General features: G+C 39.6%; 2 protein-coding genes across 2 annotated transcripts; both read left to right on the top strand.

Annotated features, from left to right (window-relative positions):
• The first annotated feature begins 926 nt into the window (after positions 1–926).
• LOC119549783 lies at positions 927–4,474 on the top strand. The gene is made up of 4 exons (XM_037858045.1): positions 927–1,637; positions 2,064–2,606; positions 2,901–3,484; positions 4,357–4,474. The coding sequence occupies exons 1-4, from the start codon at positions 927–929 to the stop codon at positions 4,472–4,474; spliced, it is 1,956 nt and encodes a 651-aa protein (XP_037713973.1).
• Positions 4,475–9,532: 5,058 nt separating this feature from the next.
• On the top strand, positions 9,533–12,628 carry LOC119551143. The gene is made up of 4 exons (XM_037860333.1): positions 9,533–9,650; positions 10,486–10,646; positions 11,919–12,091; positions 12,162–12,628. Exons 1-4 carry the CDS (start codon positions 9,644–9,646, stop codon positions 12,580–12,582), a joined length of 762 nt encoding a protein of 253 aa, XP_037716261.1. The 5' UTR covers positions 9,533–9,643; the 3' UTR covers positions 12,583–12,628.
• Positions 12,629–14,373: the final 1,745 nt, after the last annotated feature.

Raw genomic sequence — 14,373 nt, 5'->3', positions numbered from 1 at the left:
CAGCCTTCATAATAAACACAATTTATGTGCCGCCTACCTTTTCGTTTCTTATTTCCTTTTCGCAAACATTTCTCTGCCAGAACTTTGCGATTAAGTAATTCCAAAAGTTGTTTGTAAAAAATTACTCAAGTTCATGGAATGTGTTTGCTAGTAATATTTTAAATTGAGCGACACTGCCATCTGATATTAATAATATTTTTCGGCCCAAGAGCCCGGTGTCTCCGGCGAAACTTTCACCAGACTTGCCCGGATGTAGGGTTCATCCCGCCGCAAAGAGGCATCAATCAACTTGAGCATCAATCATCCTGAGGTTCAGTTAGCAGAAGGTGAGTGACGAATGCCGAGGAGATGGCAGCCAGGATTGCAAGGTGTCAACAGAGGAAATTATATTTGGAAGGGATAATTGTTCAATGGGGAAGTAAATAAATGTAAGTGCTTTGAATTTGTATTATTATTTTTTCAATTGTTTTGGGAGTTACAAAATTAAAAATGAATTGGGAAGCAATTGAACTTTATAATAAATATTATTATTCAATGTTTTTATTTATTTGATTTATTATTTATAATTACAAAATAATATAATTTAACAAATTTGTTGCAGAGCAGTTGAACATTGAGCCACGTTTGGCTTAAACTCTCAAGACTAAAGCCTCATTAACGCAGAATGCGGCGTCAGTATAATTATGTAACATAGTTAAAACCAATGGGGTTGAAAATTCAAGGATATTTTGTCAAGTCATCCCTAAGTATCACGTGCTTTAATTGTATCTGGAAACTAAACAACTTCAACCCTTTTACAATCAATGACTGGCAAAAATTTCCATACCGAGAGCTTTAACTTAGAGATCTTTTGAAAGATTAAAAACAATAAAAGGGTTATACATTTGTTGAAGACTTAATGTTTCAGTCTATTTCAGTCTTTAAGAATGCTTCGTGGACTGCATTTCGTCTGCGGTATTTGGCTCTTTCTCGGGGTCTTGGCTTTGCCGTCGATTCCCTTTGAGGGAAACACCTATGAATCGGCTTTTCTACACAACCTGACCACTCAAATGGTATCCGAAAACCGGATCGAAACGCTGGCCTCATTCGGAGTAAATTGGGAACGGTACCGATTGGGACCGATAGTGTCCAAATCCATTGAGCAATCGTTGATGGAGGAATTCCAAGTACCAATTGTCGTTTGGGGACTGAGACGTAATATCAGTATTCGCCATTTGCTGGGCTACAAAACCTTGATCTGTGTTAGCATATCCAGTGTGATGCCCGACTTGGATCCCATTTTTGATGTCCTAAACGATGGCTTGGTGGGCTTGCATTATGTTCCAATGCTCTTTATCTACAAACCTGTGCGAATGTTGGTGATCCCAACGAGGGAAATGTTAGAAGCCTTTTTCGCCTGGTGCTGGCAGCACAGGTTCACCAATGTGTTCCTAACATTTCATCTACGTACGGTTAATAATCATTCTGGTAAATTCGGTAAAGGTGGGCGCAATGAAATCTATAGCTACACACCATTTCCCAATCTCACTATTCGGAATATAACTGAGACGGGATACCAGCCCGTGGACATAATGATGGATCTAAGGGGCTATGAGTTTAGAGTGCCTGTATTTCAGGATCCCCCCACGGTGTTTCAGGTATTATATTTGTCTTAACTGTAATTTTGATTAAAAAAATTAATAATAATCAAAAAGTGTAGTTATAATATGATACTTTAAAAATGTTTAATTTACAAAAACTTTTTTAAAATTATCTTTTGGCAGGTTATTTAAAAAAGTTGTAACAGAAGTTTCGAATTGTATTTATATAGTTGCTCCAAAAGATTTTTATCAGTTATTGTCTATTAAAGCATTTCAAGAAAAGTAAAACAAATTACATAATTTAAATGTTTGTTTAAGTGATTAATCCTAAAAATTTGTATACGTTTTCTGGGTTTAAAACAGACCCACACGTATTATCTCATACATTTGGAATCCAAATATTCTCTTTAATCTAATTCTTAGTTATTTAATTTTAAGTTAACATAGACTTATGTTTGTAACATTTATACATTTTTGTAACAGCTCCCAAACGGTGGTCTATCCGGTTCCCTGGGCCTCATGTTTTCCGCTTACGTGCACCTCAGAAGGGGGGTTCTCCGCCCGGAGCCCAACGCCCATGTGAATAGGTACAACTACCAGGAGCACCTGATGCTGGCCGCTGCCCGCGGCGAAATCGAGATGGGCGTGCATCCGTACTCCACGTTGCAGCTGAACTCCTCGCTGACGGCAGGTAGTTTCCCTCTGGGTATGACCAACACCTGTGTTTTAGTGCCCTGGCAGAGGGAATCGCCTCAGGTCAGGTTCATGCAGATGGCCGCCCACATAAATGGTACCTTTTTCCTGATACTCCTTGTTGCGATGACCATATCCTGGCAGCTGGTCCATGGACGATGGCGGCGAGGCGTTCATCTCACTTTGGTGACCTTCTTTCAGCAATCTGTGCCGGACAGAGAGTTTCATCACTTGGCCGAGCCATATAAGATCATCCATGTTGCCTTGCTCCTCGGCTCCTTAGTTCTATGGACAATGCGCACGGCGTATTTGTCATCGGTATTTACCTCACAGGTGGGTTGGATAAATAATATTTTAAAAATGTTATTGGAATTAAATCGTCGCTATTGAAGTCGACGGCCTCAGCTTAAGATAGTGCGAGGAAGATAGAGATATGCATGCAGCATATGGGCTGTTTTCGAGATTGCACACTTTACTTGCTTATAACTTTATAATAAATGGTCCGATTTAAGAAATGTTTGTCATGTAGGTGGGTCATGATAATCGAAACAAAATCTGATTTACACTTTTACAAAATATAAAATGATGATAATACATAAATTAATTGATACTTTTTTGAAATCCTAGATGCCTGGGTGGCAGATTAATACCGCCAAGGACTTTCTGGCCACGCCATTACGGCTCATGTTGACGGAAACAGAAGTGGAAATGTATTTTACCGCAGGACTTCTGCCTTCGGCACTAATGCCCCGCCTCCTCGTGGTCAACAAGACGACGCTGATGGAGCACTTGGACAGCTTGAATAGCAGCTACGCCTACTGCACCACCGCGGAGCACTGGAGTGTGGTTATGTTGCAGCAACGCCGCATGTACCGCCCACCATTTCGACTGGCCTCGAACCTCTGCACCACCCCTCGATTTCTGCGATTTCCAGTGCAGCGGAATTCGCCCTTCCAGCTGAACTTCTACCGCTTTGGCATCCATTCGCTGCAATTTGGCTTCTGGGCTCACTGGGCGAGCAAAAGTCTGGGGGAGGCGATGCAACTGCGTCTCGTGGTGGAACTCACTGATGACTATCTGCCCATCCAGAGCCTGACGCTCGCGGATTTTAAAGTTCTGATCAAATTATACCTGCTTTGTTTGCTGGGCAGCTGTTTTTGCCTTTTGGGTGAATTTATTTGTAATTTTTATAATAAATACAGAAATGCAAGGTAAAATTGAGGCTCTAATAACACATCCCATATAAAAACTAACGTTTTTTAACAGATTTTTGCATTCGTTACATTTTTTTAAGTATTCAAAGTTAAAAAAAAGCCCTATAATTAACAATAAAATGAAGTAAAAAAAATTTTATTAAGTTTGTTCATTAAATAAAATAATCAGAAAATTAAAAAAAAAACGTTCTTCAAAATAAATAAGAAAAAGATTTATGTTTTAGATTACCACGGACCTTAAATAACTTCAAAATGGATATTACAAACCCTATACAATATGGAACAAGGCTCCAGTCTTGAGACCGTTTATCATTTTCCTCAGGGGTGGCACATTCATATTTGAGCGCAACTCATTTGGCTTAACTTTTGTCTGCAGAACTTCGCAAAGCAAATCGAAAGACGGAACGGAGAGTCGTTGGGCAATTGGAAACATATCGACGACTGGGTAAATAGAAAATTCAATTTGAAGCGATTGCTTACTGGATAACGAAAGCCTTCCTACCTGCCAGTCTGTCTGTTGTGCACTTTTGGGCCAGCCTTCAGCAGAACTTTCCACAGGCAATCCGCATGGCATACGCTTCTGGCCCTCATTCCCATCATGTCAGCTCCCCCAACCCCTCACCAAAAATCTTGCCCAATCCCCGCCCATGGCTCCTGCCCACTCAGCAAGTTGGCCACAAACAAACTTCCTGTATCGATGGTAACACTCACGTACCGTTATCGCCCAGCCCCCGGGCCAATATCTAAGTGAAAACACAGATCAACAGTACGACAATCAGCAGAGAAACAGGCCCAGACCCCACAGACACACATCCGCAGTCAGGAACATATTCCCATTCCCACTTCCACTGCCACATCCACATCCACAGCCACTCCGTTTCCAATCCCAGAACTCTCACCTGCAACGTAGGCAACATCAGACAAGGCAAAGGTAAAGGCAAAGACAAGGCCGGAGGCCCCAAGACATCTGCACCGGAGAAAAACTAGATCTATGTATGTTAATATACTTAGATCTAGGCTCAAGACCCTTTCTTGGTCTTGGTAATACCATAATCTATATGGAATAAAAATATCACAACTATGTGAAAAGAAATAATGTAGAATTTAAAGCATATACCTAAACTTATTAACATTCCAAACCCATTTTCCCTAGTATATCATATTGTTAGACAACGATCTAACGTTTTAAAAATAGGAATATAAATAAAGCTTCTTAAAATTTCTACATATAGATCGATATAATGAATATACGCTGAAGCTTTAATGAAGAAATGGGCCATTTATTAGCTTTGATTTATTGGATTGACTTAGTTTGCAATTAGTACGCCATTTGACCTTTTTCTGCCCATTGGTTTAGTTCTTTCTCCAATACCCAAGTCTACAATGGTTTTTGAATGCGTGTTTTTCCAAGTGTATTTACCATTTCCCCCACAAAATGGCAGGCAGGTTACAAATTGTATGCTCTAGCTCCTCGCTACTTGTTCCCCTTCCAAACTTAACCTATCCGGATCCTTGAAGCACTTTGATTGGTTGGAGGCCCCCTGCCCCATTCCCTTATTTTTGCACGTATTACGGCAAGTTGCATTTCTTGGATTGCATTTAAGCAACATTTATGCATTTTTAATGTGACAGCTGAAATGATGAGATGGCAGCCTAGGATTCCCATTCCGCCCCCTGCTTCTTTGTGCTGACAGCGTGTGTGTAGACCTGTTCACCTGCCACCCCGCATCTACCACCCTTTGACCCCATGGCTTATGCATTTTGCAGTGTCAAGAAAGTTTCACTCTCGTTTCACTGAGGCCAAGTCCGACAATTTCAGTAAATCATTAGATAATGTGCCAGGGATTTGCGTGGGCTCAGCACGTCATGAATGATATATTGAATGGATCATACATATTTTGGAATTGAAAAATGGTCATCACGATATAATAGAAATCCATGAGTATAAATAATTGCGTAAGGCACATAAAAATATGCAATTAATTGATACCTTAAATAAAAAAATTTTTAAAACAGCTAGAGATATGCTTACACAATTTAAATGTTGGTCGGAGTTGCAATGACAACAGCATTTAGTTTTTTATGAAGTTTTTATATGGCATCAAATAACATTAATATACATTGTAATTAACTTAAACCATTTTAAATATTTTGTAATTGATAAATCTATGTTATACCCACTTTAATTAAAGACCAATGCATTGAAAATTGAAAAACTAATTCTTTGGGCAGGCAGCAGCTGCTTCGGCAAGTTTGGATTACCATAAACTGGCAGCCATTGCCCACCATCTAGCACCAATAATGGGCCACTTTGGGCCACATCCAAATGAGGACCTGACCGCAATTGACTGCCAACTAGGCGCGTGCATAATCATTGCAATTTTGTATGATTTCCAGCCATGCCCCCTTTTGACCCCGCCCCCGCAACACAATCGCCCCACTTGAATGGCAAATGCCACGCAGCGACCGCAAAAAGCAACGGTCCTGTATCGACACTGGCTTTTGCCCGGGACCAAAATCCTTACTCCGCTGCCTGTAAGTATGCAATGGTTTTTGTACCTGGTACTTGGATTATGATGGGGCGTACTATATGTATCAATGCAAATAAGGTTTGCAAAGGTAATGTAAAAAGGTTTCCAATATAATTAATATTTTGAAATCATTTTAAAGGTGTCTAAAACCCAGTAAAAATACCTACTCTTAAAAGCGACTTAAAATCATTTCTGAAGGTCCCCTCAATAGAATATAGTATCTTGTACTTGGAATATGCTGGACCGTATTATATTTATAATTGTCAGTAAAGAGGCTGAACCTCAGGAAATTTACTGTACAGAAGTAAGCATCATAAGTAAGGGCTGGAAAAGGTTTTCAAAATAATTAATACTTTAAAATCTTTTATAAAGATCCCTAAAGGCCGACAACAAAATATTTTCTTTCCTAATACCTAGTATTAGATAACGATAACTATAAAAGGCGATTTAAGATCTTAGTGATTTCTAAGACCCCCCATAGCAGCATAGTTATAAACCATTTTTAGTAATTTTTTAAAGATCATAAGAAAAACATTTTAATTACATTCTAATCCGGTTTTTCAGCTGTGAGTGCTTCGCCTAAAAGTATGCTAACCGGATTGCTGGGTATTCCTTGATCAGGCATTCGACCATAACATCCTTAGTCGTTGTGAAATGGAAACAGGAGCAGCGACAACTGCAAGTGCAACGTTGGTGTTTATTAGCATGATTAACCCCGCCGCATTGCCGCACAAATTGCAAACGCATTGAATTTAGGTCAGCGGGCGGATAATGAGGGGGGCTGATGTCGGATTGGGGGCGTGTTGGCGGTGGTTTAGGCCAGTGGGTGGTGTGTAGGGGTTGGTGGAAAATGTCAGAGCATCTTGTAATTTGATTTCGCCGTCATCCTGGCAATCGGCGCCGCTGTTTGTTGGCTGTTTGTGAGCTGGCCGTTGGTTATTGGCCTGACATTTTCCTGATTGCCATGGCCAACAAAGGCTGGCTGCCTGAGCACCAATTTGAGTGGCTCAAAGAAATGTATACCTAGAATGTTAAAGGTTTGAGCCTAATTAGTTTTGGATGCACTTCACGGATGGTGTATAGGAGGCAGAGAGGGAGTCACGCATACGGGCCCTAAACAAAAAGCCGAAAGGCTTGTCGCACTTGGCTTGCTTCGTTTCATTTCCGGTTAACCACATCCTGCGTAATAAGCGGCACTTCCGCTCCGCAATGGGCTTAAACTGTTTTGTTTTCGGCGCTGTCATGCTGGCTTCTGCCAGGTCCTGTTTTTATTGTGAGTCAAATTTTCGTTTTAGGCAGAAGACAGGAGCTGGAGCAGCACCAGGATGCTGTCACTTCCGGCCGCCTTTAAAAAGTACACAAAGGAAAATGAGGTTTTCAATATTTGTATATTATTGCAAATGCGCCACACAATTATTAAGAAAGTTAAGAACAATTGAAAGTTAAAAACATTGAAGGTGCCTAAAAGTATGCTATAAAAAGGATTGTTTAGTCTTTCGGCATTTGTATGTGTAATTTCCAAACTTATATTGTAATGTAGCATACTTTTAGGCTCCATTTTACGAGATCTTAGGATCATTTTTAATTTTTTTAAATTTAGATAGGAGAATTGGTGACCAAATCTTATAATTTTCTCCCTCTGTCCAATAGTTCGGTCTCCAAAGTTTCAGAGCTTTGCATGTGAATGGCACGTTTATGGTCCTTTCTTGTTAACCCCCCTGCGTGCCATGCAAAATAGAGAAGCGATGCCGCAAACTTGAGCTGCATTTTTATTTGCAATTCACTCGATGGCCTGCCAGCAGCCATTGTTGCTGTAATTGCCTGTGTAGGACATGGCACTTGGCTAGCCAAAATGAAAGAGCCCCTCCTGTAGGAGCAATGGAATTGTTTGTTTGCCTAGAGCAACAACTGGCCCGGTATTGTGGGTTGGCTTACGCTAAATGAATTCAACTCCATTTGGCAGTTCCAACCATACCCGAGTTCCCAACAGTCTAATTGTTGACATAATTAACCTCCCCATCGGAGCAGTCGATGCTGTGCCATGTGGCACCATTCATTAACATTTCGCACATCGCCTACGAAATTTGGAAGCAGCCAAAACACTTAAATAATGCGCAATTTCTGTGTAATTGCGTTGCAAGTTTGCGGCAACAATGTGGCGTGCTGCAGGACTCCGGCCGGAAGTGCAGGGGCACTTGAGATGCGCCCAGCAGTACGTGCCACCTGCCAGCCCCACCACGGCAAGTTGTATTATAATAGACCCACTACCCAAACATATGTTGCACAATCATTTTATTTGCACGAATTAAGCGTCACTCGTCGTAAAATGGGTACAGTGGCGAAAGTAGAAAAATACCAGTGACATTCATAAAAAATAATTTGTGTTCGAAATAAACGATCAACCTAAGGATAAAAAGTTTTCCAAATGAAATATACAACCCAAATTAATTATTTTGAATTCTTTCAAATCAGTGGCGGAACCTTAATTTTGTTGTGGGGAAGGATATAAAACCAAATTTGTTGAGTAGAAATCTACAAATTTTGAATAAAATACATACTACATATACTTTTTAATCTGAGTGGAAGGATTTATCCCCTATATACCCCTATATATCAAAATACACAATATCAAACTATATAAGATCGCATCAATATAAGAAAAGACTTCAACTTATTCTTTTGTTGACGAAAAGTAAGAATAACAGTGAAGCTAATATGTCGTACTTTAAGTAAGTCAACTTAAAACCAAATAATGTTTCTATGTGAATCAGACTAGTATGGTGTTAGTTACCAGGGACTGTAAGTAAGAGTTGTTTGTGATTTTTATTTAAAGGGCTAGTCCTATTGTATTTTAAACGTATAAAATATCGCCATTTTACGCTTATTCACAAAGTAAAAATACTATATAACATATACGATTGAAAACAAAGTGTATATAAATCAGTCTTATTGGGTTTAAAATTAAAACCACATAAAACCCATATTGACGGTGCCTGGTAAAAAGAATTATAGTCCTTGGAGAAAATAAATTGACCCACTGTCTCCATCCGGTTGGATGTCTGCCTGGGATCCTCCTGTGGTTGCGATGCGGTTGTGCATTTGTGCGTGCTGCCGCTGCCTGCATTAGCATTCATGTGCGTGTGTGCCATCCGGCAGGTGGAAAAGTGGGAAATTGGAAAAGTGGGAGAGGACCTAGAGGTCCTGGCCAAAAAACCCCAAGCCAAGTGGTGGCTGCAGCTGACGCCGATGACAACGTTGGGGTTAACTGGCATTAATGGCATGCAGTCATTCTGTCCCTTCAGCCAGCTCAGAAAGCCGCCGGCGAAACCGCTCGGAAAATTGTTGTAAGGCATTTTCTGACTTCCAAACCTTGCGTGTGCATATCCCAAGGATATGCGCTTTAAAAACATTTATCATGCCATTTTTCTCAATTTTTGGTGGTATTTCGAAACTATTTTGAAACTATTTGCACTGATACGACAAAAAAGCATTTGATTTTGTATTCCAATCAGTAGTCGTCGACGTTTCAGTCTACCAAATTGAGTTTGCTGTAGAGCCGATTTGTGACCAAATTTTAATTGTTATCCATTGGCAGATAACTCTGTTCTTTTAAGGGTTTTCCTCCATGGAGGGTGAGTGGATGAAATGTTTTTTTGGCATACATATATGCTTTAAGCAAATTAAATTAAACTCTTTAAAATAACTGTGATGAGGTTGAATTTCTCCTACAAACGTAACTAAAAGGATCTGTGCTCTGAACTCCAAATATCGATGCATTATCTAGGTTTAAGATCGTTTAGATTCGGGTACTAGACCTTACTGGCATAACTCTGCGTACAGCATAAAACTTGAAATAATTAGTTCATTACATCTTTTCCAAAACCCAGCACGCATCGTAAATCAATTTTCACCCGCCGTTGTTATCGACACCAATGACAAACCAGTTTATGCCCTACTTCCTCTTCCCCTTAAAGCTATTAAAACCGAATAAAATTGGCACAACTGGGTCAAAGTTCGGGGAGTCAGCCCAAACAACAGCGAAACAGAATAGAAAAATAGAAACATTGAAAAAATATGAAGCGAGGAAAGTCGTCTAGACGTGTGCCAAATGAAATCAAACATCGTATACTGATTCCGCGGCGAACCGTCGACGGTTTAGACATATTGATTTTACATCATCATCGATGGGGCGGGATATAAACGAATTCCATTAAATCACTCTGTGCGTGCCGCGATGCGTGTGCTGCGGTGGCTGTCACGGTTCGACGGTCCGCCCATTTCGGTAAAACTTCCAGTCTTACTTCGACTTTCATCCAAGATGCGTGCCCAGAGGCTAAATGCCCAGGAGCGCGAAAAACTGCGTCGCCAGCGCTCCGAAACGAGACTCGTTGTAGCCCGATGCAATGATCTAGGTGGACACATCCCTGTTTTAAGTGCCACTAATATCTTGGGACATCCTTCTTACAGGTTTCGAGTATGTAGTCAATCCGCCAGTTTGGCCGACGGTCGGTTTCCTTAGGAAAATCCGCAGGGACTCGAGTGGCACATTTTGTCGGGATAGCTATACCAAAAAACTTCCGCCGGTCGCTCCAAATGCCTATGACGTAGACAGACCAATTGGATTTAAGGTAAGATCGCATACTTATTTATTTTTTTCACATATCCTGAGATTTTTTTTAAATATGTTTAACTTTTTGAACGATTAAGTTGTTTGTTCAACTTCAATGTTTCTCAAAAAAATTTTTTTATTTGAATGCATCGTTTAATTTTAGAAGAAGCCATTTTTAAATGCTAGAATACTATAATTTAATTGACTGCGAATGTCTTCAAGAACGGCTCATACTGTCTATCTTAAATTCTGATAATAGATTGGTCATAAACAGGCAATTATATATTGAAGACTCATCTATCTATAAGAAGCCTAAGGGTGGTGCGCTTAAGAATGAGCAGCACGAAAATAGTAATACCAAAACCAGAATGAATGTACTCGATTACCGACAAGATAAAATGAGAATAATGGGAACACACCCATTATGGTAGAGAGCAGCATATACACTAAGAAAATTTAATTGCGAATCTCATTAGGAATATCGTACTGTTTTACCAAATTTTTAAATACATGAGCTTACGTCTGAATGTCCAATTGCAGACAAGTAGGCGTTTTTTCTTCTGCGTGTGTGAACTTCTTCAGTTGGCTTTTCACTTTCGAAATATTAACGGCCGTTCGTATGAACACAAAAATATTAAAGGCAAAAAAGAGAAAAAATAGACCGTTAAAAACTGTGATTGTAAAAATTAATTAAATAGCTTAAGTTAAGCTTAATTTAAAACTCACTCAGTAATTTTAACTAATTGCATTTCTTTGAAAATATGGGAAACCAAAAAGATTACTCCAGTTGGTATAGCAGTAGCTCTCCATACGAATACGTTGTAGGCTATAAAGCTATGACGATCATCATTATCATTAAAATTAATCGACCCTAAAGTTTTCCATACATAATGGCTTATGGAACAAAGCCAGAGATTAAATGACACATGGAAAAAGTAGTAGCCATAGGCTGTAATAAACTTCAGTTAGTTTTTTAGTCGGTTAAGGGTGGAACCTGTTCTTTAGACAGTTAAAAGCTGAAGAAGCTTCATTAAACCGATCGTTCTTTATGATGTCTCATTTTAATTAGATATTCTACCCTCATATGGTTTATCTTATCGATAAGCTCTGAAAGTTTCTTATCACTAACCTGCTAGAGAGCAAATTTTGTTCAATAAAAAAAATATAATTAGTACCCGAATAAAGAAAAATATAAAATGGCTGAGTAGGCAACATCTAAATATCTTGCCGAGCTCATTTCGGAGCCTTTTCACGTATTTTAATTAAGTAACACTTTCAACCCCTATTACAGTACCCGTCAAAAGCTGGCTTTTCAGCCTTGGCCAACAAGATGCCACGCCTACCGCCCTATCGAGAGCTCGGGTATCCACCTATTGGATCCTACGCCACCGACTTTCCAGGAACTCAGTACTATTTCACTTTTAACAAGCAGATTGTGCGCGAACAGAAATGGGTAACACCAGGGTAAATATTTTGAAAATGCTTGTATATTTTATTCTAAATTTAAAAAAATACTTTAAAAATTATTTTCTAGGCCCTCAACCTACACGCACCACCTGAAATACCCGGAATATGATGTGGAGACAGCGTTCGGATGCAGGCGCATCATCTGGCCAGCGGTGGCGGTATTCTGCAGTCCCCAAAACAACGCCAAGTGCTCGGTGTGCGGCGAGAAGCCGGTGGGTGACTACTTCCACAACTTTGGCAGCGATGCGGACATGTGTCGAAATTGCATGCACGTCGAGGTGACAGCGATCAAGAAGTGCAACCTGCAGGTGACCGAGAGGTACAGCCGGCAGCAGAAGATCAAGCAGTTCGTGCCCGCCCGCTACTGCGGATTTTTCCACAACCACGATGGCACCACGGCCACCATTGAGCGGGAACCGCGAAAGGTGTTACGCCAAAAGATTCGCGTGGAAAATTACCTGTATCGTCTCCATGCGAAGAAAGAGTAGGATTTTCAATAAAATGTATTCTATCCGAAACTCTTCATAATAGAAAGAAATTTGTTTTTCTTTTAGTTGATATTCTTTTCTTCTTTTCTTTATTCTTCCATCCCTTGCTAGATATCAAATAAATCTTTAAGGATCTACAAGGTTATATATGATCCAATAAGCGTTTAAGTATTGGATAATGCGAAAAATTAATGCAATGCAATGCTAAAAAGGCTTTGTAAACTTTGCTAATAAATGAAATAGTTTGTAAAATCAATCAAAATCGTAATATTTTGTTAATATTTATTTTTAATGTAATTCCTGGATGTATGTCATCATTTATCACAATCATTATATAATTTTAACAAAACTAAGTGTCTTTACTAAATTTATAACATTAATAGCAACCATTAAATTTCCAGCTAAACTAAAAATATAGATATTTAAAAATCATGTTTAAAACAAGGAGCGTTTTATCTTTGTTTGGAGAACTAATTTTAAGAACATTATTCTTTGTTTTCCCCATAGCGGAAGCTTGCATCGACTGTATGGAACATTTTAATCGCATTTCCGCCACTCGGTTTCCTCTTCCTTTTGCGTTTCCCCACTTCCGGTCGAGAAGGAGGATTTAGCAGCCCACCTGGAGCCGGTGGCCAAAGTCAGAAACAGAAACAGTGGCATAGACAGCACCGTCCTTGGCCACAATGCAACAATGGCTGCTGGCCATTGGCAGCCATTGCGAACATTATGGCATGGGGACGCCATGGCCCTGTCAATGCAAAATGGGATTTCACAGTTTGCTTGTTTTGCATTTGGCCAGCAGCAAACTGGCCACGCCTCGAGCAAAGAGTTGGTTTTGGCCAACTTTTGGTCATTCCGCACACGCGTGAAATTCCAAATGCGAGTCAGGTGCTCTTTCACCTGGAAAGGGTCGCATAGCAGGCTGATGCAGGAGAGAAAGTTTCAAAAGTTCCACATTACCATGGCACTTCCTGGCTCATGTTTTAAGCCACATATCACAATTAATTTAAATCGCACGAGGCGACAGTTGCCGATTGTTTAAATTGAAATTGATATTGTCAAATGCTCAGGAAAACTTTAAGTTGATTTAAGTAATAGAAATGGGCTAGAGAGACATTTTATTAAGTTGCAGTTACTTAAGTTTTCGCTAGGTTGAAGAAAATATTAAATAAAGATAATAAATTAGAAACTACTTTCGCTTGTTCTTAATTAAACATTTTTAAAGACAATATTTTATTTGATTGCTTAGCTACTTCTATTTAATTCAAGGCATATAGAAAAAGTTATTAAATATTACATGTGAATAGAGTCACCACCCCAAAAAAATCTTCAAGAAAACCAAGGAGTTCATTGTAAGGTAAGCATTATTTATTGACAAAAGTTCAGACAGATGACGAATTGATTCAAAAGCCAGGAAACCACCTTCTCATCAGTCTTTCCACAAAGTTCGAAGCTCGAGGAATTTGCTGTAAGAGAATATTTTCTATTTCATGTCCTGGAAAACCACTAAAAGTAGATCGATTGGCAAACAAAAAAGAACAGCCACTGTGATATAAATGGTGAGAGTTTCGAACTACATCATCAGCAACCGTTCCCTTCTTTTTGAACAATTTTCAATTTTCGCATTGAGTTGACACAAATACATGCCGCAGATGACAAATCGCTGGAATTGGCCGTGCAACCAAAAAGAACAGCCACTGTGATATAGGAGCTTAAGAAAATATATCAGCAGCAGAAGTTCCCTGGGGTTGAAAACGGAATGGATATTTGTCAGGAAGAACAAAACGTCTG

This window comes from Drosophila subpulchrella, chromosome 2R (genome assembly GCF_014743375.2).
Source record: "Drosophila subpulchrella strain 33 F10 #4 breed RU33 chromosome 2R, RU_Dsub_v1.1 Primary Assembly, whole genome shotgun sequence".
NCBI classification, from domain to species: domain Eukaryota; kingdom Metazoa; phylum Arthropoda; class Insecta; order Diptera; family Drosophilidae; genus Drosophila; species Drosophila subpulchrella.
Note: the sequence above shows the minus strand (reverse complement) of the source record. Positions and strands in the feature narration are given on the sequence as shown.